Consider the following 24,853-nt stretch of genomic DNA (forward strand, 5'->3'; position numbering starts at 1 on the left):
GGATTTCCTGGAACATGTTTCTATTGGAGGCCAATGATGTTTCGTAGAAGAGTAATGCTAAGCAAAAGATCCAGGCTTTGTTCTCGAATCGTATTAGGGCAGCTGTGTGAAGAGGGCATTAAAAGCCACTCGGAGAATACCTCTAAGCGACGCGCCACCACATGCTACTTCTACGCATTAGTAGAGTGACGTACGAGGGAGGCACATGCGAGGATAGTCTGCATAGTGTGCCTCTACCTGCAGTACCTCTCGAACAAAGGGCAATCTTTACCGACTCAAGCAAGCCGATTATTTGCCAGGTGTCTATATGTTAGCAACAGGATCATACGAGTTTTCTAGTTGTTTCCAGTTTTGACAAGAGGCATTCGTTGGCAGAAACCATAACAAGCCCGGTATCATCTCTTGGAACGCAAGGGTGATTCGGCGACACGAGGCATGAAGTTGTCGGCGTGAACATGGATGTCGCATGGAAGTTGCCTTACAGGCGACGAGTGGGAGCCAAACAACTCGGAATAGTGCAAATGCAATGCCGACGTGGCAGGTCAATATGAGCACCATCTGGACAGAGACTGCGCATCTTGGCGAGATGTTGCTGAGATGATATTATCATCGAGGACCCAAGCAGCCAAGACGAAGCTGGACAGTTAAGAACTAGGGTGCATGCTGGAGTGGGCTGGTGTGCAGCTGCACCGGAATTTGTCACCATTCTAGGAAGCGGTGTGGTTGAAACGCATTACGCCGGGCGCCTGGCCAATGTTCCCCAATCAATACTGAGTAGGCGAACAGCAGGTGTGGCGGAGGATAGTCGCGCGATACCGTATCTATATACTCACGTACTCTACATGCTGTACGCTTGTGCTTTTTTGGTCAGATGTGGAAGGTAGTGACGAGCCTCCTGGGCCACCTGAGGCTTGCGCAGTAATAGCATCCGGGCTGACCGGGGTTGGGGCGCAAAGATCGTTACAGTGCGATCTGATGGCGTAACATCAGCATGCGTGAGGGGCGCCGGATACGAGGGCGTTCACGAATGTGCGTTGAGGACAAAGGAGTTGGGTATAGATTAAGCTTTTCGCAGGTGTTCAAACGCATGTGTGGGATTTGAGTGAGAGCCACTACAGTGGTGTTTGGACAAGGTAGGTTGAGCACGCTAGGCGCCGTTAGCGCCGATTACGCATATGGCGATTTGGAATCAGACCGTACCGAGCGTATGGTAAGCGTGGGCATCTCTCCTCGGGTACTCGATTGGGCCTTGTCCGATAATCTAGTATTTGTCAAGTATGCAAATCCATTTCCCGACCTCATGGCCGCTGGGTCACGCCTACTTACTGCCGCTGTGCCGTTGCGTACTCATTGGCGGGTTGCTATCGCCCGACACCTTGCATGCTTCTGCGGGTCCGCATAGGTCTATGTACTCTAGGTCTGTGTAGGCTGTCATTTTGTTCGTCTTATTCGCCATGCGCGCATGTACTGTTGTTTTGCCACTGTAGTGAGAGTCTCAAACACGTAATTTGATGGGGCCGTTGCTCGGTAAGCCTGAATCGTCATTTCGGGACATGTTTCGGAGAACTTGGTCCGCACGTATTACGGAGTACTCCTTCTATATGCAAGGATAAAGATTATGCTGTGACAAATCGACAAGAGCCATATATCTGTCCGTGGAGCGCCGCTTTTTTGGCAGCGTTAAATAGTATCGTTGACCTTGAGATCCAAGTTTTGATACCATCTCCATCCTTTCACAACACCAATGGCTCCAGTCTCTCTTCACCCGTCGTCACACCCGTTTCTGACGCCTACGCGCGCATCGGATATATCGTCATGGACACTGTCGGTACCTGAACGGAGTTCGAGCTCGTCCACTGAGTCTATCACCGACGCTCAGTCACGCCAAGCCGCCATCGAAGCCTATCGACAGATGAAAGCTGCTCTCTTCTCGAGGTCTCTCCATTCAAACCTCTCCCGGTCTACCTGATCATCTTTCACGCTGCTGCGACACTGCAATAGCACTGTTCTGGCATATTGCCGCATCACGATTTACGAAACACTCTCCACCAGGACGACCCATTATGAATCAACGTCGTCCTCAGAGTTGCCTATCACTAGAGTTTCAATTGGCTAAACTCTCAATAATATCCCGATGACCTGGTGTGGAGTTATAATTAGGGCTTCCACAGCTGCCTTTTAGGGGGTTTCTGGAAATGAAGTGACCAAGCCTTATGGTAGGTGTTTGGAGTACAGATACTATGTAATTAGATCAGGTTTTGTTACTTAGTCTTTGGGTTTCGGGACAATGAAAAGCGAGGCGGCGCGCTAGAGCGTTTGGAACTATAATTTAATTATCCCTTAATGTAGTCATCTTTGTCTCCCATACCACTGACGTAGGCCTGTTCACGCGAGTGGCATTCGAGTGCAACCTGTTCTTGAATATGCTTACTTCTATGCCGGGACACGGACCTAATTTCAAAGTTAGATGAAGTCGGGATAGGCAATATGTAGGCCATAACCAAAAGCTGACTGTGCTCATAACTGGGGTGAAGAACTCAGCTACCGTCCTTGCCCGGTTGCATCATTTCCGCACCCGCTGCCCGCTTATCGATAGGAGTGGGTCCGTGCACCAAAAGTTGATGCAACGCGACTGGGCGAAAACACGATCCGACGACCTTCATTGCAATCACAATCCAACTCTTCCAGTCGCTTGCAATACCATAGATTCACCTTGAAAAATGTCGGGAAACACACCAAAAACAATGTCCAAAGGACTCATGGGCATGAAGGCAAGTTGCTGCGACTTCGCGTGCTCACGGCACTTGCTAACCCATGCATAGTTCATGCAGCGTGCTGCAGCAAAGTCTTCGCCTTCGTCGCCGGCTACCTCCAATGGACCTCCGGCCAAGAAGGCGCGTCTGTCATATGGCGCATCTGCCGTGGGAACTTCAGATCAAGAGATTATACAATCAGGGCTCGATGCCGAAGAAGCAAAACGTCAGGCGGCACTGGACAAGGCGGCGCAATACGCGGGTGAAACCAAGTGGGTACTGAGCTTTCAAGATACTCTCAAGGGGAAGCGGCAAGATGCTATGCAGGTCAGGCACGCGGGGTATGCGGAAATTGATGCGCAAGACGATTCAGAGGAGGACGGAGAAGAAGAAGAAGACACCAGACCCGTGAGAATGCAGTTTGGTGGTGGTGTCAAAAAGGCAGATGTACGTATCATCTGACTCGAGTAGTTTCTCTTGGCTAATGGTGTTGTAGACTTCGGTACCGATGGTAAAAACAGATGACTCGGAATCCGACTCGGAGTCTTCATCGGACGATTACGACTCCGACGACGCTGCAGCAGATCTTATCCGACAGACGAAGCGCGAAATGGCTTCGGAAAAGCGAGAATCCAAGAAGAAGAGGGCAAACATGGGCAACAGCACGCTAAACGGAACACTGACGCGACAGAACGAAAACAGAAGCCTCAATGGCTTAACATCTATTTCGGGCGGTCGGCGATCGGGTGGCGGCGGCGGAGGCATTAGTGGAGGATCTGGTCGCATGAACAATGTGGATTGCTACAAATGTGGGGAGAAGGGGCATATAGCAGCAAATTGCTCCAACCCGTCAGCCCCACGGGGATCTGCGGGCAGAGGGAACAGCAAAGGCCAGAGATAGGAAGGACGCGCGCTGGCTTGACATTTATACGCCTTGTACGGTTCAATGATACCCCGTGGAGACTTGGTCTTCTTCGATCGCGAGTGCGATCAGCCAACCTTTTGTCCATTTTCCACCAGCATGTACTCGTCGCCAACCATCATCTTCATCTGGCTGTCGTCCATGAAGTTGTCGTGGTCGCCGTTCAAAGCAGCGCCTTCCTTGTTGTACATGAACTTGGCTAGCGCGAGATAGTCGGGGAAGACAAAGGTGCAGATGGCGTCATGATCCATCAACTTTGCGTTTCCCTGCATGATGTCCTGGATGGCCTTTCGGTCGCGCTCAAGATGGTATGTCTGTTGCGGTCTCAGCCTGGGTAATGCCGCAAATGCCTTCAAGGCAGAGTAGTATATGAAAGCGAAGTGCCTACAAGGCTGTAGCTGATAATTCCATGGCGCTGGAGGATGGGCACGGCCCTCTGCGCATGCTTATTGTTATAGTAGTCGATAAAGTCTTCGTCTGACATGCCGTGCTTCTTTTTGATGTAAATTGTCGCCTTTACGACCTTTCGGAAGCCCTCTGTGTTTGAATAGCCGGCCTGGAATGATTTGGGCACCATGTTGGCGCCAAACGAGAATCAAAGGTGGACGGGTAATTGCAGCAGCGCCGATAATAGGTGCATGGCATGTCTTATCGAGAATCTACAGCCCACTTGATCTCATGTTGAATCCCTCCCGGGGACTCGGATCTCCACCTTGGGTTGTCTACTCTTGTTGCGAGATCCTCATTCCTCCGCATCCGCCCGCTGTTTTCTTTTTCGTCTCCCTCACCGCCCATTGCCTCCCTTGGGCGCACTAGCTCTTCTGGGTTGCTTGCGTGCGAGGTTACTGTTACAGCGATTGGAGCAGTACCGTGTTGACAACGCCCGTCCCCTTCTCGCCTTCACAGCCACCGGCTGGCTCCACGGCAGCTCTTGTGGATGCTCCGCTCTTTAGGCACACGGCAGTCTCTGGGAAATCTGTCGCTCGTACCACGACCCCAAACCACCCCATCTACACTATCCGCTGCCACGTTGGTCGCGCGGTACACAGTACTGTCAGCAAATTGCCCAGCGTTGATCTCTCCCGCCACTAGTCTCCGCCAGCCACGCCGCATATATAACTCTCCCCTCCCCCAGACTGCCATCGCCGCGCCACCTGCGACCCAGCGAAGCCTCACAAACGCACCAAGAAAAAGGAATCAGTTAGCCAACATGGCTGGAGCGCTGGAACGGGAGGCTGTTCGACAGAGAATTGAGGATCTCGAGAGACCGCAGCTTGACGACCGCTCTTATCGAATCGTTACTCTGCCAAACCAATTGGAAGTCCTTTTGATACACGAGGCGGAGACCGACAAGGCTAGTGCGGCGCTGGATGTCAATGTGGGCAGCTTCAGCGATGCGCCCGACATGCCAGGTATTGCCCATGCGGTAGAGCATCTGCTGTTCATGGGCACCGAGAAGTATCCAGAAGAGAATGCGTACAACCAGTACTTGACACGCCACGGTGGCTACTCAAACGCCTTTACCGCCTCCACATCGACAAATTATTATTTCGAACTCTCCTACGCTGCCACCTCGCCCACGGCCAGTAAGGCTGTGACGCCAGAAGCCTCATCGACAAACCTGTTGGAGTCGGTAGATGAGTCACCGCTACGAGGTGCATTGGATCGTTTTGGTCAATTCTTCATTAGTCCGCTATTTCTCGAAGACACGGTGGACCGCGAGCTCAAGGCGGTGGATTCAGAGAATAAGAAAAACCTCCAGAATGACACTTGGCGCATGCACCAGCTCAACAAGGCGCTTGCCAATCCCAATCACCCCTACAACCACTTCTCCACAGGTAGTTACAAAACCCTACATGACGACCCCATAGCACGTGGCGTCAAGATTCGTGATGAGTTTATCAAGTTCCACTCGACACACTACTCCGCCAATAGGATGAAGCTGGTAGTCTTGGGCAAGGAGAGTCTGGACACATTGGAATCATGGGTAGAAGAAATCTTTTCTAAGGTGCCAAACAAAAACCTCGAACAGAACCGCTGGGATGTGCCTGTATACACAGAGACAGAGCTTTTGACGCAAACCTTTGCTCGGCCAGTTCTACAGTCTCGGTCGCTGGACCTTCAGTTTGCCTACCGCGACGAAGAGAACTTTTACGAATCGCATCCATCAAGATACCTTAGTCATTTGCTCGGTCATGAAGGCCCTGGTAGCGTTCTTGCGCACCTTAAAGCGAAGGGTTGGGCAAATGGACTCGGCGCAGGAGGCTCGACTCTGTGTCCAGGGTCAGGGCTGTTTACTGTAAACATCAAGTTAACAGAAGATGGCCTGAAGAACTACAAAGAAGTCGTCAAAACTGTCTTCCAATACATTGGTCTGATGCGCGATCAGCCACCCCAAGAGTGGGTAGTAGAAGAGCTGATGCGCATCAGTGAGGTAGAGTTCCGCTTCAAGCAAAAGAGCCCACCAAGCCGGACTGCCAGCGGGTTGGCAGGTATCATGCAGAAGCCATATGACCGTAAGATGTTGCTCAGTGGGCCGGCCGTTATTAGGAAGTTCGACGCCAACCTGATCAATGAGGCAATGTCATTTCTGCGACCAGACAACTTCAGGTTGACCATCATTAGCCAAGATTTCCCGGGTAGTTGGGATCAAAAGGAGAAGTGGTATGGGACGGAGTACAAGATTGAGAGAATACCAGGAGACTTCCTCGCAGAGATCAAGGAGGCTTTTGAAAGCAAGAACCGACCAGCAGAATTGCACTTCCCCCACAAGAATGAGTTTATACCAACTCGATTGGATGTTGAAAAGAAGGAGGTTGCACAACCAAGCAAGGAACCAAAGCTTGTTCGTCACGATGACAATGTCCGCATATGGTGGAAGAAGGACGATCAGTTTTGGGTGCCCAAAGCTAACGTTCACATCTACTTCCGAACACCGATGACCAACGTCACCGCACGCGTTACACTTTTGTGCACGCTCTATCGTGAGCTTGTGAACGATGCTCTGGTCGAGTATGCTTATGACGCTGATATTGCGGGACTGGTGTATGATTTCACCAACCACATCAGTGGCTTGTCGATAACGGTTAGCGGCTACAATGACAAGTTGCACGTACTACTGGAGAAGGTGTTGCTCCAGGTTCGGGATCTCGAAATCACGGAGGATCGTTTCAACATCATCCATGATCGTATGCTACGGTCTCTGCGCAACTGGGAGTATGGACAGCCTTTCCACCAGGTTGGCACTTACTCCAGACAGTTCAAGAGCGAAAAGTGTGTGATGAACGACGAACTACTTCCAGAACTGGACAATATCACAGCCAAAGATGTGCAGCAGTTTTCCCCGCAGATCCTTGCCCAGTGCCAGATCGAGGTGCTTGCGCATGGCAATTTGTACAAGGAGGAAGCTTTGAGAATCACCGACCTTGTAGAAAGAACTATCCAGCCCAAGCGACTGCCTGCGAACCAGATGCCCACCCGCCGAGGTCTCCTTTGGCCTTCGGGGTGCAACTTCATCTACGAAAAGCAACTAAGCGACCCGGCAAACGTCAACCACTGCATTGAGTACAACTTGTACGTTGGACATCACTATGACAGTGTCACCCGTGCCAAACTATTGCTCCTTGGACAGATGACAGATGAGCCTTGCTTCAATCAACTTCGTACCATTGAACAGCTTGGTTATGTCGTCTTTTCTGGGTCCAGCTTCCATGACGTCTGGTCTGGGTACCGCATTTTGATCCAGAGTGAGAGGGACTGCCGATACTTGGAAGGCCGTATTGAAAACTTCCTCAACACTTTCGAGGGAACGCTTGCTGCGATGAGCGAAGAAGACTTTGAGAGCCACAAGCGAGCCATGATCAACAAACGCTTGGCGAAGCTCAAGAACCTTTCATCAGAAGACAACAGGTTCTGGAATCATATCTACAGTGACTCGTATGATTTCCTGCAAGGTATGTCTTCCTATAGTCCTAATATTATTACGATGCTAACGATCACACAGCCGACGTTGACGCTGAGAACCTTGAAAAGCTCTCAAAGAAGGACATGATTGAATTTTATGGCCGATATGTCTCGACGTCGTCTTCACAGCGTTCCAAGCTGTCAGTGCACCTCCAAGCACAAGCCAAGGCCAAGGAGCCATCGATCGAGGAAAAGAAGACTTCTGCTACCGCTTCACTTCAGATTGTTCTCACTGAACACAAACTCAAGTTTGATGATGCGGCTTTCCAGGCCCGCGTGGCCGATGCATCGTCCACTGACGAGATCTCGAAAGCTGTGACTCGTTATCTGAGCGAAGACATCAAAGTGGAGGGTGACGTTGCAACCAAGGTACTAGATGAAGCAAAGGCTGCACTCGGTGTCGCCGACTCTGGCTTGCCAGCAGCACCACAGACACTAGATGCGGCCGCGGATGTAAAGAGTGTGGTTGATGCGTCGCATCCAGTTCTCATCAAGGATGTGCATGCGTGGAAGGCGAGCATGCAGATCAGTACCGGCGTGCGGCCGGTACGGAATCTGGATGAATTCGTTGATGTTGTAGAAAAGCTTTGAGGGTGATATAAAACCCTCGAATGTACGAAGCAGTCGCATGCAATAGAATAGTGTAGACAAATGGGTCGGCAGCGTGTCCATTGCAGCGTAGTAACAAAAATATTAATGACAGCTTCTGTGCGTAATCTGTGTCATTGAATGTGCATATTCCATGTGTGTTTGGCTCTGCAAGGTCCTCGTGACCATGTGCTGATATTGGAATGGTCAAGGGAAGAGTGAGGCTCCACAATTGCCGCATGGCAGAGACGCGATGAAAGAGGCTCGGCCCGCTAGACTTCCGACGACTTCGTCATACACGACAAAACATCCATACCCACCCAGTATGGAACTGCAGCACGTTCTACTGCGCAAAAAGTCACTTGAACCTGCGGGGTGAGGTAGAAGTGAAGAGTACAGAAGAAAAAAACCTAAAAGAGGCGGAAACACTGGCGACAACCATGCTACGAAGAAGCCTCTTACAAGCGACTGCACGTCATCAACCTCACTGCACGCGCAACCCAACTCTCCGCCGCTATGCCACAGAACCCGTAACGCCCGTCCCCGCGCCAACATCTCAATCGCGAATTGACCGCTTCAACCGACGCCTCCCCAAGTTCCTGCACAAATACACGAATGCACTCGGCAACGCGCCCGTCACACACATAACCTCCTTCCTCATCCTCCACGAACTTACCGCCGTAATTCCCCTCTTCGGCCTCGCAGGCTACTTCCACTACACGCACTGGCTACCACCCTGGATCGCAGAAGGCGCATGGATCGCCTCAGGTGTGGAGCGCTTCGGACGCTATTTCAAGCGCAAGGGCTGGATCCGCGGCGAGGAAGCGCTGGAAGCTGAGCGTGAGGTTGACGATATGCAGAAGAAGCAGAAGTTGCGGAAGGTGGATCAGGCGTGGAATGTGGGCGAGGGAGGGGTTAGGCTGGTGGTGGAGTTTGCGACGGCGTATGCGGTTGTTAAGATGTTTTTGGTGCCGAGGATTGTGTTTAGTGTGTGGGCTACGCCGGCGTTTGCGAGGTGGACTGTTGCGCCTGTGCTGAGCAGGTTTAAGACGCTATTTGGGAGGGGCAAGGATGTGGGGGATAAGGCGGCTGGGGCGGGGACGGGGGCTGTGGGGGGTGGTGCTGTGCGGAAGGGTGGGATAGGGAAGAATTGATGGAGTTATGAAATCATGCTGAGGAAATTTCGACTCCAATTGTTGCTGTTGGAATCGAGGGTGAAGTCTAGATTCCCCTTTCGTCCCTGTACAAACGCCTTGGGTCAAGGTTTGCTTCGCTTTTCATCAACTTTCTAGTCCATCTTACTTTCTTTGTCGTCAGCCCAATCCAATTCGGATCTGCTTTACCCTCGCGCCTTTACCCTCACGCTCAACATCATGTGCTTCGATGGTGATGAATATCAGTACGAAACTAGGGTTGAAGTCCGCAATGGCGAGCGCCGATTCGTCAAGACCTATCTCCCACGCCATGGCATGTCCCGCCGCCGTAGGTATGGATTTGGTGGCCCTTATTACCCTTCAAGATACTACGCTCGTCCGCCTTCAGGTCGCTACACAAATAGGGAGCTCGTCTATCTAGACCGCTACCCCAATGTACCGCTGCCTCAAGACTTTGTTAGAGATTTGTATCGCAGATCCTACTCTGAATATGGATATGGAACGGGATATCACGTTAGAGCTCGCGCTGCTATGCCGACTCGTTACTCCATGGTAGGTTTCTTCTACTTCCCCTTTCCACTGATTGCGTTGCCTGTTGCCCTTTCTCCCTCACACCGCCCCTCTTCTCCCTTACAATTGGCTCGCATGAGCAACTACACGCTGCGGCCTTCAAGTCCTGGTGTGCGGCTTTGCTCTTGAGTTCCGTTTGTCGGGTAGGCGTCTCACATTAGCCTTCACCTTGACTCTTTCCTTGCTTCGCCACACTGCGAACCCTCTATTGCCGCCTATCCCACTTCCTCACCTCAACACCATCGCAACCTTCAACGCCCCAATCACTTCCCAAATTCTCAGACAACCCACCGCCACAATGGAGGCATACCCTAAGCCTCGCCACCAGTACATCTACACCCCTCGCTACGGACAACGCGGCATCCTTAGCTACGCGGGACAAGCTCCCAATGGTGCCGCACCCACCGGTATAATTGGCGGCGCCTATGCCTACGGATTTGGCTACCCAGCAGCAGCCGCTTGTCAACCTGTGGTATACAACACTCGCCCCTTCTACGGCCCCACCTACCTCTACCCCTACTACAACCCTGGTTACACCTACTATAACTCCTACCCTTACGGCTCGCTATACCCCCTTGCTAACTTCTACTTCTCCTACCAGCGGTCCTACTACAACACCGTGCCCACCTACGGCTACACGGCGCACGTCTATCCCCCCGGCCATGCTACAACGACAACAACTACCTACCACGTAACCAACGCCCAAGCCCCGCTGTATGCATCACCCACCGCCCAACTCCTGCGCGAAACCCGACCAGCATACGCGCACGGCCACGCTTACACGCCGCAAGCCCCAACCCGTGAGGAGATCCAGCTCGAGAATCGCCGCATCGCGACGCAACGTGGTGCGTATGATGCGCGCAAGATTCGGCCGGCGGATGCGCGCGATGACGACCCGTTTTGGTGCCGCGAGGTGAATGGCGAGTGGCATTTGCGGTCGTATTATCAGATTGAGAATGAGTGTCATCCTGGGCGGTGGATGATGGATGCTGAGATTGGGTTTTTGGTGTTTCATCGGGCGTAGATGAGGGCCAGTGAGTGTGGTGTGGAGGTATTGGAGGCGGGGGGAAGTCAGATCATGTGGAGTGGAGATGAGGAGCGATGAGGGATGTTCATGTTCTATCTTTTGATTTATGGGATACCCCTTTTTTTTCTTTTGGGTTCAGTTGAGTCTATGAGAATGACTTTGCATGTTGGCGTTTGGAATCATATCACCTTTTCAGGCAGGTCTGTATTCGACAGGATACAGTCTGATTGCCCTGTCGACCATGATGCGGTAATGGAGTGAGGAGATGTACAAGATTCCATGGCAAATACAATGACAAATTCAATCAAACTTAGTACCAAAAAGTTTCTTTGCTGTCTTTGCACACTATATATGGATAAAACCACGGACATGTACAGTACTATGTCATGTCTGAATTATGAACGCAAATGTAACGATGACCATCGGATACCGCACTGATGGTATAACTGCCGTTCCCATGCGATATTGTTAATTACTCCCGTTGACATTATCCTATCCAACGTGAACGCATTCCTCGCACTCATCACACCACTGTCTTTTCCTCGCATTATGAATATGACATTCCACATCTCACCAACACAAAATCCACACTACACATCGCCACATCATCCTAGCATGTCATTCCGCAAGCGAAACCCCAAAGTCCAACTTAACCACTTCAACACAGCCTCAAATCCCAGCACCATTACGCCGGACCCTAAAAATCAGCAACAAGACCAGAAAAAAGAATGAAAAGGAAGATTTATCTCTATGTTGATATCTGTGTGGACATACTTACATGCTACGTGCCGGACCTTCGACAGAGGAGGTGGAAAGCGGGGCGATGGGAAGTTAACATCGAGGATGGGGAAATGAGGAGTACGAATTATGGAATGGCATCGTAAGAACGAGGATAATTTCGCTTGACGTAACCCTAATCATTGTGCGTGAAGTATCGATTCAGCTAAAAAGAGCTATGTGGAGGTACTTGATATGATATCTACAAACTTTGGGTTCTGCAAAGTTTATGCAATCTTTGGAGTAATTGATCAAAGTTGGATGAATCTGTCAGGCAGATGATTGCTACGACTTTTTCATCTCCAAAAGAGATCTCATTGCAGATGGGGGTATGCAAGTGCGGGTTTTAGTGTCAAGGACGCTCTGGCAGTTGCATTGAGTTATCTCATTGATAGACTTGTTTTTCGTGAGCATGGTTGCGCTGACTGACATCTGTCTAGATTATTCACATCCGGCCCATTGTTTTAACCAGAACGTTCAGGTTGTGGGTACAGATAGGAGGGGGACCTGTATTTGCTGTGTATAGATAATGGTATCCAGGGCTCATGGGATTTGCCATTTCTAATAGAGCATTCAGCATTTTCCAACGATATTCAATACTTTTGTCTCGCCATCATCCCTCCAGATAATACTACAAATCAGAAGTTTGGTTTGTAATAAGTAACAGCGTTAATGAGTTCTTCCCGGACTACTTGTATATCCAAGCGGTAGTCGCTATTCCCGCGACTCCTAGTTAAGTGGGCTTTACTGAGTACCTAACAGAAGTACCAAGTCAGTCAGATACTAATACATGATAAAAGAAAAAACCCGTCAATCTAACGCCATGTTTCTTCAGGTGTCTAATTGGCAATGGCTCCCTGGTATTGAAGGCAAAGGCTTTCAGGTCCAGAGATGCGCTATGATTCCTGAAATGCTTAACTATTCCGACGACCAATGGGCAGATTAGATGCTAGGAATTTTTGGAATTGACTGGTACAGCTTACTACCTTGCAATTGGTGAATGTACCGCAGGTTTAGCCGCTTGCGCAGTGGGTGCGTGGGCATGCGAATCCGACTGCATTGACATTGCTACGTATGCACTGTGGAGATCAGAGCAGGTGTGCTACTGCTAGTATGCAGATTTCTCAGACTACAATGCCTGGAAAAAGAGCAGAACTGAAGGACCCTAAAAATTGCAGTTGAGGGTGAAAGGTTCTGCATATATTTTCCTAATAGTATATACGGCTATGTTGGCATGCGTTATGTACGCAATTGTTACGCCTAACTAACCTCTGTGTTATGTTGGTATCTGTGAATAGTGTAAGTAAATTCCATTCGCCATGTATACACGTGGTATTAAGACGATAAAAATTCCACAAGCAAGCTTTCTACGTGTTGAAGCTTCACGTTTGATATGTCTTCGACATGCAAAAAAGAAACTGTCCGCTGGCTGAGTAGGGAATCTGAGAGAACATTGCACGACTAGTAATTAAATATAAAAGTCGACGACAACAAAAAAAGACATGAGGAAAATATGAATTAGCGATTGTCAAAACTGATACTACAAAGTACCTTTCATATAGCATTTCCCTATTTCCCCAACCCCGCCACAGCCTCGCCCTGACGTCACAAGCACCCCCACATTTCTCGCAGCTCACCTCCGAACCCTCGACCCGACAAACTTTAGCTCAGATGCCGCAACAGCAACAACAACGACAACCCCACTCGACTAGCTCGCACCTCACCACATTCCTCTTCGTCTCCATATTCGTCATATCGCTGTTCCCCGGCATCTTCGTATCCATCTTCTGGGCGCCATACAACAGTCTCGCAAATTACTTCGTACCCACACCTGCACCGCGCAAAAGCGTCGTCTGTACCAGTCCGAACATCTGCTCGTTACCATCCATAATGTCTTGGTAAGTTCAGCAAACCCATCAATCAACCAATACTTGTAACAAAGAACTAATACATTTTAGGTCACAAAAATCACTTACTCTGCCCTCGCGCTCCCGCGGCTGCTACCTAATCACCGACCACATTCTCAAAGAAGTCCCGGAAATCAAGCAGTACAAGACGGGTCTCCTCAATCTCTTCATCCAACACACATCCTGCGCCCTCTCACTAAACGAGAACTTCGACGAGGATGTGCGCGCTGATATGGGCACGGCGCTCGATCGCATTGTGCCGGAGGACAAGAAAAACCAGGGTCTCTATTTGCATGATGCAGAGGGCAGCGATGATATGCCGGCCCATGTCAAGTCTGCGCTGGTTGGCGCAAGTGTTACCATACCGATTACGAACGGGAGATTGAATACGGGAACGTGGCAGGGTATCTGGTATTTAGAGTTTAGGGACTCAAAGCATACGCGCAAGGTGGTGGCTACGATTCAGGGAGAGAAGATGTAAAGAGAGGTCTGGGTGACATGATATCCATAGTTAGATTCTGAGCAATATATTTTCAGCTGTGATAAGTCAAGTTCACAGAATTCAACAATTACTGGTCAAGTGAGCAATGTGTTTGTCGTTTAACTGCCTTATCTCAACATCTTACCCGTTAACGGATCAGTTTTCCGAAATCAGTGTTAACATAGAATGGTCAAGGTCATGTGTCATTTAAGTAAAATCAGTGGTATGTCTACTTGCAGGACTTTCAATTGAAGCACATATGTACACCCTCGCAAAAGTCAAGACGGGTTTACCGCTGTGAAAGCGGCTCGTCGGTGACCTTTTGTGTCTCGTTGACTTCCGCCGCATTGCCCTTGGGTCCCAGTGGGTATGAAAGCTCGTGCTCGGGGGTGGCTTCGAGGACAGCGCGGTGCTTCTCATGAGCCTGTGCAGTGTTAGCAACTATCCTGTCAAGCCCGAATCCGCCAATATTCTGAAATTCGAGAATTCCAGTTTGAATCAGCAGGTGTGGTACGTACAAAGGGCAGACCACAGTATGTGCACCAGCAAATCTGGGGCTTATCTGTGTTGATAAAGATCCGGGGATGTCCGAGAGGACCGCCTCCTCCGTCACATGAAACGACGCGGTCATGTGTCCAGCGGACGGGTTGCTGGTGGATGAGCTCAATGGCGGCATATGGGCGTGGCTGTATGATTCCTGTTAGCAATTGTTTCGTTGTTCTTAATCTTCCCACTAGCAACCGCTTGTTCCCTCCCTTGGAACAACATAATGCCCAATCTTCATATCTCCACCACATCTCCCAGCAGAGCCAAAACATACCTGATCAGCCATGATGGTTTGCTCAAATCTCGGCCCGCTCATCGCAACCGCCCTCGGATTCTGACTCCTCGACCAGATACCCTTGTAGTTGGGCGCCTGTGTGGTCCTCAACTCCTCAGCGTCCTGCATAGACTCCTGAAGAACCTGGTCGAACGAGCCCTCGGAAGAGGTAGCCATTTCATTGGTTGCCGAGACGTTCTGCTTCGCGTCGCGCTTGACGGGATCGTTGGCGGGGACCTGGTTGCTGGTTGTAGCCGTCGAGACATAGCGGGCAAAGGGGCGGGAGGCTGCCGCTGCGCTGCGGGAGCGCAGAGCGCGAAGGGTGACGGGGAGCATCTTGAGCGAGGTGTTGGTGCAGACGGGCTGCGCAATTGCTGGGCGAAGATACAGGTTGCGTGGTTGAAGTTGAGCTTCTGAGCATTCGCGCTATACGTAACTTACATAAGCAGAGGGTTAGTTGTTATTGGCTCAACCCTCCATTACTCTTTTTGTCTACCCAGTCTCTCAACTGCAAATTGTCAGTAATTTCCCTGCATAGTCCTTGTTCGAATTAACCAATGCCTTTTGAAAATATTCTCACCTTAGCCATCTTGATTTATTTCATCTTCTTCAAGTTGGCTAAGAAAACAGGTTCGAGGGTGGCTCCTGGTCTTTGCATGCTATGCAGAATATCCTCGGTTGACATTCTCACTCATGAAATGCTAAGCAAATCACTCTTTTCATTGACTCATAGAGTGCAGAATACCTTTATAATTTTGTCTCACGGCACATAAACCATTTTCAAGTTTGTTATCAATACACTTATGCTTGAAACAAGACAAATTTTCAACCTTGAGAAAGCAACTCTTCTTTCCAGTTTTATGACAAGAAACCATATGAGGAACTGCGAGAGTTGGTTTGCGACTGAGCATCGGAAACAAGTGTTGAGTAACGGGACGTTCGATATTTTAAAAGCAAGTTTTCCTCTAGCAGACCACCCTAAACCTTGCTTGAATTGTCACTGTAAAAGGAAGAGTTGAGACTATGTGCAAGTTCAGAAATTCGTTCGATCAAGGGAATCGTGCGAGCAAACGCTCCTTAGGAATGTTCCTCGTGCACTTCCATGATAGCCGAGCCGGTGATCGGCTCTCCGCTAACCCCGGATCCTTGGTCAACCTTCATCTCTAATACCATCAGGCCATCACACCATAAGTACCATGTGGAAAAATCTGACAAATTCCCTCTCCCCATAAACACTATCAGATTTATCAAGATGGTCGAATCCATACCAAACGATATATTCCAATTCTCTACAGTCGCCGCTCTCAAGGCCGGCTTCAATCAAGGTCAACCACGAACATCAGATCTCACCTCACACGGCTCGGACGGCATTGGTGTCTATGAAGATGGCAACCTCATGATGCTGAAATCAGGCCAAGCCTTTGTAATCACCAAAGACGGGAAAGCCAAACCAGCACCTGCAAACGCACGCCTTCCCCTCGCTCTAGTAACCGTTTATGAGCCCAACTTCCGTATCAAAATACCTTCCATAACCATAGACGGCCTCGAGGAACTAACTTCCTCCAATGATTTGGGACCTACCAAAGGCGTCAATACACTCATGCCGTTCAGAATATTCGGTCGCTTCGAATCAATAGAGTTCGAAAATGGGCCTGGCCGCAATGCAATTGATGGCGTTATTTTTGGCTTTATTGTACCAGAATGGATGAAGGCTATCAGTGGACCGCGTATTCATGCACACTTTCTGGATACGAACGAGGAGGTTGGTGGGAGGGTGACGGACTTCCAGATGTCGGACCAGGCCTTGTTGGATTTTGCAAAGTGTGGCAGGTTTCATTTGGGGTTTCCGCAGGGAGAGGAGTGGGAGAATGTCAAGTTGTGATTAGAGTTTCAATGCTAGAATGGATCGGAGACTTTACAGGTGACATAAGAGATTACATGACGAGGATAACGATACGAAATAATACCGATGAAGTATGACTGCACACGATCCTAGTGAGTGAATATGATCAAACCGGACAAATGGTGACTATGTGGGATTGGCTCTTTTGTTTCTCACTGTGTTTCTTGTCCTTCGGCTTGATGTTGATTCGTGTCGCGAAATTGTTGATGATTGTGGCTCTCTATTTAGACACGATCTCGATCCACGTTGTAGGACAGAAGCTGTAAATGAATTCAATCAATCTTTCCGAAGAAGGGATCATTACTAAAAAGAGCATCCATGAGACCTTACTAAATCACTAGTTGACAAGTTGGTATTGCGCTGGCAGCCTATGTGGGCCTAATAGGAACAGGAAGACTAACGTCCATCCACTCGTAACGGGATAACGGCTGTAGTAGAATATCAATACTAATTTCTCTCTATAATACTAATAATGATTATATTGCTGATACAGTCTTGTAATAGATGATATGACTTCTTATTTATATTTTAGCTTGTTATCTTTACTATAGCGTTCTTACTACTTGTGTAATACTATAATAAGCTAAAGGTCTGGAGAACGCTGTCGCCTTAGACTGCTTTAGGCCTACTCTTACTTTGGTACATCTATCTAAGATATTATAAGACCATGGAAGACTATAAGAAGAGTACATGTTAAGTAGGCTAGGATTACTAATAGGCTAGCTATTTTATAGCAGCGATTTATTCTTTAATCAAGTCGCGTAGCTAGGATCCTTGCTGTATAGAAAAGACCTAGCTGTGAACTAGCTACATTACACAGCAGACACACCTAACTCGTGTAGGAAAGCCCTCGTAAGCTGGTTATGTGGCTCAGCGTGCCGTCTTAGTACTTATCGCAGCTTAACCTAGGAGCGAGCACCTCATTAGCAGGTTTCCATGCGCTGAAGGCCCCTAGCGTCGTCTAATTAATATTAATAGCTCTCTCTTCTGCCAACTATTGTAACGCTTGCTTCATGGATCTAGTGGTGCAGGTAGGCTGAGTATCTTATGCTCTCAAGGTCTAGAGCTAATGTCCTTCCCAATAGACACATTTTGCGGTAAGAATAGACTCTATATCTGGATCAATTCACACAATCGGTGTCCCTCCCTAAAAGTCGAAATCCCGCTGCTTGAAAAGGTGCTGGCGGTACATCGACTTCAAACTGATGTCCATCCTTGTGGGTCGAACAGCCTTCGCGCCAAACTATTAACACTGTTTAAGCATATTATACCTAGGTCACACTGTTTTACGGAGTATAGTCAATCTTTATATATGATTCTGAATTTTTTCTCTCTATCGAAAGCCGTGAACAGTAAATTGCAGCAATTTCAAGTGCATTGTTAAATAATTCGTCTTATCATAGAACCTGCAGCAACCCCCACCCTACCCCGCCTGTTATGACAGCGGGGCTTGCTGCTTCAGCTCACTTGATTAATGAAACCCCGCCTATATGCCAATATATGTTCTTCATACTAGCAGATCCCCTAGTGTCGCTACTTGAAAGTACCCTACACCTGGTCTATACAAAAGAATACCGTTGGATGATTGGCGCATTGAATGATCAGCAGAGGGTCTTTGTCTACTGTAGATTAGACGTCGGTTGCTACAGCGCCATGAACGTGCTCTTACAACGTCTAAGCCCTCTGAGGGCTAAGCTTAATTGATAAACCAAATAGTGTAGATGTATGAATATGGCTGGTCGAGTTGTACGGTTCGCCACCTTGCTTCACCGGTTTTCGTAATTAAATCTCTTAACTCAGCCTTGTCGCACTTTCCACTCTCTCCAAACTCTTCCACTAATTTCTTCAATCATTCGATCAAAAAATGAGTAGCTCACAAGATACTTTTGCATACCAACCGCTTTCCACACTTTCCTACGAGGAGTTTGAAACTCGACTCATACGCCTGCATCCGGGTGGCTTCAACGATCGTATATATTGTACAATTTACCATGCCATTATACTTAATTGGAGGCCTCCACCAGAGTACACTGCATTGTCATACGTATGGGGCGACGCTAAGAAGACAAAACCTATCCAACTTGGTTACCAACAACTCCTCACGAGTGAAACTCCTTGTACATGGCCACCTGCTCCCTCTCTAGGGGTGGATTGCTACAAATCATTACAAATAACGACGAATCTAGAGACAGCATTACGACATCTACGAAGCCGCTCTTCGGAGCGCATACTCTGGGTCGACGCCATTTGTATCAACCAGTCCGATAGGGAAGAATGTTTTTCGCAAGTGAAACACATGGGCAGGGTGTATAAAAAGGCCAAGGAGGTACGCATCTGGCTAGGCTCTTTCACTGATGTACGTGAGTCAATGCCAAATATACAAGAGGAACTTGAGAATTATCAATCAAGACGAGTTCCGACACTTAGAGAACCCTGCTCTCTCTTATCCCCAGAAGAAGATACAGAAGCAGTCTTGAGTATTAAAGAAGGGATTATTGAGATGGCACTGCTTGAAGCCATGAAATATGTCATGAATAACGACCGCCTGCTTGGTCAGGAAATACACAACGATTGTTCTCCAGATGAACTACAAGCTCTCGGAATGCGAATCATAGCTATGCGACCCTGGTGGCGACGCGTCTGGGTCATCCAGGAAGCCTCGCTTCCAGAACAGGATCCAGTCATGCAATGCGACTATATTGAAATCGGATATCCTAGGTTCCTCGAACTGGCGAGCCATTGGATTTTTCCAGGTGCACCATTAATACCTTCTCGAACCCACATACCCCTAATTGTTCACGGCATGTTTCATGAAGGATATGAACCATCCGAAACATCTCTTGCGAGCCGTCTCCTTACGTACCTGAGCTGTATGAGTGGAAACTTTGAAGTGACCAAACCTAAAGATAGGGTAAATGGACTGTTCGGTTTTCTTTATATGGGGGATTATCATGATAATATCATCTTTCTCATGGTGAGATATCAGGACGAACATACAGACGCTGTATTTTTTCATCGAGTCGCTATTTGGATACTTTTCGATCCTCGACCTCAGTCATACCCTCTCCGAATCCTGGAAAGCGGACCTAGTAGCATCGAAGAGGTACCTTCATGGGTTCCGTTATGGAAATCAAAAAAATGGATTGGAGAGGATAAAAATCGTGGAGCTCCAAAAAGTAAGTATAATGTCCTTCCCCAAGGTACCACAGAAGACGAACGAAAGTCGGGGGTGCCGATAAGTTTATTTGACATCGAAAAAATATGCACTAAAATAATGATACATAATGCGCTGATGTTGGGACGAGTCATCACAACGGTGGAAGTTTTCCCGATGAAAGAAAAAACGGATGCAGATTTGCTGCGCAAAGAAATTCTTGAGGTTGAAAGGAGGATCCTAGCAGCTCTAAAATCCAAAGACATACCTCATGTCGATGCGAAAACGCATATACAGAGATTCCGCGATTATCTTCGTCTCAACTTTTGGGATGCCGATACAAAGAAAGATTCGTCTTCATCCGAGCATAGCGCGACATTGGAAGAGTTTCTTCAATGCGGAAAGAAATCGAGGAGAAGAAAAAGTCAGCGACGTGGAGGCAGGGTTTCAGCTCACCAAGCAGACCCCAACTTTCCAAGTTCCTCTTCAATCGCAAAGCTAAGCAGCTTCTTCGAGCATATTCGCGATCTTGTTGTTGGATCAGATATCGTGGGGCACATATTTGAAGATTTGCTACCTTCTTGTCAGCACGGTGACAGGTTGTATCTCATCCCAGAGTGCCGTTGGGTCCTAGGTCTTCGGCATAGTGGCAGTGGATACCGGTACATGTATAGGGTATTTGTTTCTGATCTGGAATGGGAACAACGCAAGCAGCTGTTCGATGGCAAAGGTGTTTATGAGAACATAATCCTTGTATGAAGACAGTTTTTGTTTCGTAGAACAATTTTAGCGATTGTTTCCTGTCGGGCGAAACTGGGGGCAATGCTGATCGTGTTAAGTAGTGTACATTGGAGTGTAAGTAGTGTACATGAAGGGTCATAATGGCTCTAATATTCTACCATATACTACTATTCTAGATAGCCAGCTTTAGTAGAGTATTTGTCAGACAATGGGATGATTATAGGCCCGGATAGAGGGCAATAATATCGAAAGGAGTCTGATAGTCTGTATTCACGATAGACAAACAGCTACCTAGCTAAGTTAATATTTGTGGGGTTTAACTAGTTATATCTACTACGCTGAGTAATACTTGATTAAGGAGAGCTACTTTGGGCTAATGGGCTCCAAAGGCAGCCGTAGAGGGTTATTAGTGTTCCGCTGTAGCGGTTATTCAGTTACGAGTGGATCCACGTTAGCGGCTGCGGCGATGTGCTCGGAGGCCTTCCATATCCGGTGGCTCCGCCTCACATGTGGCGTCAGTAGCTTGAGAGGTACAGTAGCAACACTTCAGCCTCGACTACAACTACCATCTTCCTTGCTTCCTCCAACTCACAAACAGCTTCAACCACATGCGCGAAACTGCCAATATGACGAGGAACCCCCCTGCTCTACGCAAAGCAACTTCGAATGCTGATCTGTACTCTGACCCGTCACCGCCTCGCCCGTTGCGACCCTCGTCCTCGGTAATACTTCCACGCGCGCATACCACCGCGTCTCTGCCATACATGCAACGCCCAGACAGGGGAGGCACAGCAAGAGTGTGGAGGACCCGAGAAGGTAACTCTAATCTGAGCAACCGTCATAGTGTAGCAGCATCATACCCCGACTTGATTCGTGCCTACGACGACGACTACCCGCCCCCAGCAAGGCAGCAGAACCCTCCGCCTGTACCTCCCAAGATTCCCGAAGTACCCAGTGAGCAACCCAAGAAGGAAATGGAGGCTCCTCAGAATGTACCTTCTCACTGCTGGATCCCGGTTCCTTCGCGTACCAAAGAGGACCCGGCAAGCTACACGAAGCCCTTCACCGATTACATGACCAACAACCCTACCATCTTCCACGCCGTCGATGCCGTCGCAAAGGACCTCGAAAAGGATGGCTATAAGAAGTTATCTGAGCGGGACGCATGGGAGCTGAAGGCTGGAGGCAAATACTACGTCGAGCGTAACGGCACCTCGTTGATTGCTTTTGCCGTTGGTGACAAATACGCGTCCGGTAACGGTGCGGCAATCGTTGCAGGACACATTGATGCTTTGACTGCGAAGCTCAAGCCCATCCCTAAGCTGCGTACCAAGGCTGGCTATGTGCAGCTTGGTGTAGCGCCATACGCTGGTGCGCTCAGTGATACCTGGTGGGACCGCGATCTTGGTATCGGCGGCAGAGTGCTCGTCAAGGAGAACGGCAAGATTGTCACAAAACTTGTCAAGCTGGACTGGCCCATTGCAAAGATTCCGACTTTGGCACCGCATTTTGGCGCTGCTGCCAACGGTCCGTTCAACAAGGAAACCCAGATGGTCCCGATTATCGGTCTCGACAACAGTGATCTAGGACCTTCGTCGAGTGAGAACGAGGGAGAATTTAAGGCCAGCCTTCTTGGTGGGGAAGGCGCCTTTGCTTCTACTCAGCCTGAGAGGCTCGTCAAGGCTATCTCCAGAGAGCTTGGCGTCACTGACTGTACGTTACCATTTGCTCTATCTCCAAAATAACACGACTAACGATTCGTAGATTCCAGCATCGTCAACTGGGAACTCGAGCTCTTCGACACCCAACCCGCCCGGACCGGCGGTCTAGACAAAGAATTCATCTTCGCCGGCCGCATCGACGACAAGCTCTGCTCCTGGGCCGCCGTCCAAGCACTCCTCAACTCGGCGCCCACGCTCTCGAGCTCCTCGCAAATCCGCATGGTCGCCCTCTTCGATGACGAAGAAGTCGGGTCCCTCCTCCGCCAGGGCGCCCACGGCAACTTCCTCCCCAGCATCATGGAACGGATAGCCGAGGAATTCGCAGCAAACGGCAAAACAAGCAGCGCCCTCAGCAGAACCTACGCAAACTCCTTCCTCGTCTCCAGTGACGTCATTCACGCTGTGAACCCTAACTTCCTAAACGCATATCTCGAGAACCACTCCCCCCGCTTGAACGTCGGCCCCGCTGTGTCGGCGGACTCGAATGCGCACATGACGACTGATGCCGTCTCCACGGCCATCCTGCAGCGCTGTGTCGATCGCGATGTGGGTATCCGCAAGACGGATCCTAAGCTTCAAGTGTTCCAGATTAGGAATGATAGTCGTAGCGGAGGAACCGTGGGACCGATGCTCAGTGCTGCGACGGGAATTAGGGCTATTGATTGCGGAATCCCGCAGTTGAGTATGCATAGTATCCGTGCTACGACGGGTAGTTTGGATCCCGGATTGGGTGTGTTTACTTTCCAGAGCTTTTTGGAGAATTTCGAGGCTGTTGATCAGGAGTTTAAGTGAGGAGTTTGAGAGTTGTTTTGTCTCTTTCTTTCCTTCTTTGCTCTTGTCATAGCAATGTCGGCGGACGCGACACGTGTTGAGGTTATTGAATCATGGTAATTACGTACACATATATATACACGACGCGACTTTGCACCATCAACACTCGGCAGTTATGAAACAAAAGAGTCCAATCGTCATATTCGTCACACATGCTAAGCCGATCAGCTATGAAAATTAATGTCCCCCAAGGTCCTCCAGCGCCGTCCTTTGGCAAGGTAAATCCTGTTAACTCCATCATAATGCCGCAAAATATAGATCATAAAACGTAATCAGTCCTTCATGGACCATTGGGTCGCAAGGGCATCTCTTCGTCTTCATCTGCATCTTCCGGGTGACTAGCTGCTAGTTAGCGGCGACTCATGCTGTGAGCGGTGAACAACAAGGCTTACCCTAGCAGGTCCTTGACATTTTTCATCTCGTAATGCTTTTTGCGCAGCTCCTCGAACTTGCGATGCTTCTCCTTCTCTTCCTGTGTCGCGTTGGGGAGCAGTTCGCCGTGGTAACCCTCGTCCGTGTCCATGCCCTCGCCGACAATGACTCGCTTCTCGCTATCGGGCGTGTGTGAGTGGCGGGCCTGTAGCTCGGGCTGGCCTAGGTCAAACTCGGGGATATCGTCAATTTTTGGCTTGCGCTTCGCCTTGTCGAGCTCGTCAACCTTGAGCTCTTGGGCGTTCAGCATCTCGACTTCCTCTTCGTCCTCGGCAGGGTCGTATTGCTTGGCGTAGGGCGTCTTTGGCTCGTCAATCTTCATGGTGCTGTCACGGTTCTGCTCGTTGAGGTAGAGATTGGCCTCGTCCCACTTGAGCTGGGGGCTGGCGTCGCCCGTGGGGTCTGCGCCCGATTGGCGCCGCGACCCCAGGCCACGAGGGTTTGAAGACGAGCGGCGGTGGGCGCCAGCATTGCGTAGCGTGTTCTCGAGCACGATCTCTTTCTCCGACAGCTCACGGCCAAGCTGCGGACGCTCCGAGGAGATTGGGCTCGTGGCAGGCGGCAGGTCGCGAGTAGGCGATGTGTGTGAATCTGAGCGGTAAGAAGTGGAGTTCTTGAGGATACCTGGGCTTGTTAATCAAGGGTGCGGGCGAAGCGGGGTATTTTTGACTGGCGCACCCTTTGGCCGCTCAGGATGCGAGGTGGGCGAGTGCAGCTGGGGCGATTGTGCCGTCATTGCGTGGGCGATGGCTGGTGGTGTGATTGCTTTCTTTTCAAGAGAAGAAGGGTACTGGCACGTGCAAGAGAGCTGTAGTGCGGGGAGTGAAGTCGGGTGGTTGGGAGCGGGAGACTGGTGTGGAAAAGCAAAACTGGCGGGGGCCGGGGGAGCTTTGTATGAAGAGGAGGCAGATGGGCGAGCAGGCAAGCAGGCAGCGCAGGCAGCGATAGGGTCGGGTTAGTGAGGCCGCCGAGGAAAGCGCAGTCGGCGTGGTGGGGGTGCGTTGTCCTGGTGAAGACACAGAGCACAGAACGATGACGTCGGCGGGACCTTTGTTTTGCACCCCCCGCCCGCCGTTTGCTCTGCCTGCAAGGGCGGTAAGGCTAGAAAA

The 24,853-nt window shown here is 49.6% G+C and overlaps 12 protein-coding genes across 12 annotated transcripts; 9 read left to right on the forward strand and 3 right to left on the reverse strand.

Moving 5' to 3' along the window:
• Window positions 1–1,679: 1,679 nt before the first annotated feature.
• COCSADRAFT_34060 (uncharacterized protein) lies at window positions 1,680–2,409 on the forward strand. Its single transcript, XM_007698339.1, has one exon. It carries the CDS (start codon window positions 1,745–1,747, stop codon window positions 1,967–1,969), a length of 225 nt encoding a protein of 74 aa, XP_007696529.1. The 5' UTR covers window positions 1,680–1,744; the 3' UTR covers window positions 1,970–2,409.
• Window positions 2,410–2,825: 416 nt separating this feature from the next.
• COCSADRAFT_157617 (uncharacterized protein) lies at window positions 2,826–3,654 on the forward strand (the record flags this gene model as incomplete). The annotated part of the gene is made up of 2 exons (XM_007698731.1): window positions 2,826–3,200; window positions 3,250–3,654. 2 exons carry the CDS (start codon window positions 2,826–2,828, stop codon window positions 3,652–3,654), a joined length of 780 nt encoding a protein of 259 aa, XP_007696921.1.
• An 89-nt stretch (window positions 3,655–3,743) lies between these two features.
• Window positions 3,744–4,252, reverse strand: COCSADRAFT_82100 (uncharacterized protein; the record flags this gene model as incomplete). The annotated part of the gene is made up of 2 exons (XM_007698732.1): window positions 3,744–3,989; window positions 4,064–4,252. 2 exons carry the CDS (start codon window positions 4,250–4,252, stop codon window positions 3,744–3,746), a joined length of 435 nt encoding a protein of 144 aa, XP_007696922.1.
• Window positions 4,253–4,885: 633 nt separating this feature from the next.
• On the forward strand, window positions 4,886–8,229 carry COCSADRAFT_83803 (uncharacterized protein; the record flags this gene model as incomplete). The annotated part of the gene is made up of 2 exons (XM_007698733.1): window positions 4,886–7,628; window positions 7,679–8,229. The coding sequence occupies 2 exons, from the start codon at window positions 4,886–4,888 to the stop codon at window positions 8,227–8,229; spliced, it is 3,294 nt and encodes a 1,097-aa protein (XP_007696923.1).
• Window positions 8,230–8,771: 542 nt separating this feature from the next.
• Window positions 8,772–9,239, forward strand: COCSADRAFT_53233 (uncharacterized protein; the record flags this gene model as incomplete). Its single annotated transcript, XM_007698479.1, has 1 exon — window positions 8,772–9,239. A coding segment is annotated over one exon (468 nt), but the record flags the coding sequence as incomplete, so codon positions are not given.
• Window positions 9,240–9,901: 662 nt separating this feature from the next.
• On the forward strand, window positions 9,902–11,298 carry COCSADRAFT_287333 (uncharacterized protein). Its single transcript, XM_007698734.1, has one exon. It carries the CDS (start codon window positions 10,249–10,251, stop codon window positions 10,972–10,974), a length of 726 nt encoding a protein of 241 aa, XP_007696924.1. The 5' UTR covers window positions 9,902–10,248; the 3' UTR covers window positions 10,975–11,298.
• Window positions 11,299–13,425: 2,127 nt separating this feature from the next.
• COCSADRAFT_110739 (uncharacterized protein) lies at window positions 13,426–14,225 on the forward strand (the record flags this gene model as incomplete). Its single annotated transcript, XM_007698735.1, has 2 exons — window positions 13,426–13,652; window positions 13,713–14,225. 2 exons carry the CDS (start codon window positions 13,426–13,428, stop codon window positions 14,140–14,142), a joined length of 657 nt encoding a protein of 218 aa, XP_007696925.1. The 3' UTR covers window positions 14,143–14,225.
• An 8-nt stretch (window positions 14,226–14,233) lies between these two features.
• Window positions 14,234–15,356, reverse strand: COCSADRAFT_34064 (uncharacterized protein). Its single transcript, XM_007698340.1, has 3 exons — window positions 14,963–15,356; window positions 14,661–14,828; window positions 14,234–14,566 (listed from the first exon to the last, which is right to left on the reverse strand). Exons 1-3 carry the CDS (start codon window positions 15,296–15,298, stop codon window positions 14,432–14,434), a joined length of 639 nt encoding a protein of 212 aa, XP_007696530.1. The 5' UTR covers window positions 15,299–15,356; the 3' UTR covers window positions 14,234–14,431.
• A 779-nt stretch (window positions 15,357–16,135) lies between these two features.
• COCSADRAFT_34065 (uncharacterized protein) lies at window positions 16,136–16,947 on the forward strand. Its single transcript, XM_007698341.1, has one exon. The coding sequence runs from the start codon at window positions 16,215–16,217 to the stop codon at window positions 16,842–16,844; it is 630 nt and encodes a 209-aa protein (XP_007696531.1). The 5' UTR covers window positions 16,136–16,214; the 3' UTR covers window positions 16,845–16,947.
• A 2,130-nt stretch (window positions 16,948–19,077) lies between these two features.
• COCSADRAFT_352053 (uncharacterized protein) lies at window positions 19,078–20,043 on the forward strand (the record flags this gene model as incomplete). Its single annotated transcript, XM_007698736.1, has 2 exons — window positions 19,078–19,787; window positions 19,947–20,043. Coding segments are annotated over exons 1-2 (723 nt in total), but the record flags the coding sequence as incomplete, so codon positions are not given.
• Window positions 20,044–21,386: 1,343 nt separating this feature from the next.
• On the forward strand, window positions 21,387–23,273 carry COCSADRAFT_82527 (uncharacterized protein; the record flags this gene model as incomplete). The annotated part of the gene is made up of 2 exons (XM_007698737.1): window positions 21,387–22,473; window positions 22,525–23,273. 2 exons carry the CDS (start codon window positions 21,387–21,389, stop codon window positions 23,271–23,273), a joined length of 1,836 nt encoding a protein of 611 aa, XP_007696927.1.
• Window positions 23,274–23,432: 159 nt separating this feature from the next.
• COCSADRAFT_287384 (uncharacterized protein) lies at window positions 23,433–24,741 on the reverse strand. The gene is made up of 3 exons (XM_007698738.1): window positions 24,423–24,741; window positions 23,705–24,368; window positions 23,433–23,650 (listed from the first exon to the last, which is right to left on the reverse strand). The coding sequence occupies exons 1-3, from the start codon at window positions 24,478–24,480 to the stop codon at window positions 23,593–23,595; spliced, it is 780 nt and encodes a 259-aa protein (XP_007696928.1). The 5' UTR covers window positions 24,481–24,741; the 3' UTR covers window positions 23,433–23,592.
• Window positions 24,742–24,853: the final 112 nt, after the last annotated feature.

Source organism: Bipolaris sorokiniana, assembly GCF_000338995.1.
Source record: "Bipolaris sorokiniana ND90Pr unplaced genomic scaffold COCSAscaffold_3, whole genome shotgun sequence".
NCBI lineage: Eukaryota > Fungi > Ascomycota > Dothideomycetes > Pleosporales > Pleosporaceae > Bipolaris > Bipolaris sorokiniana.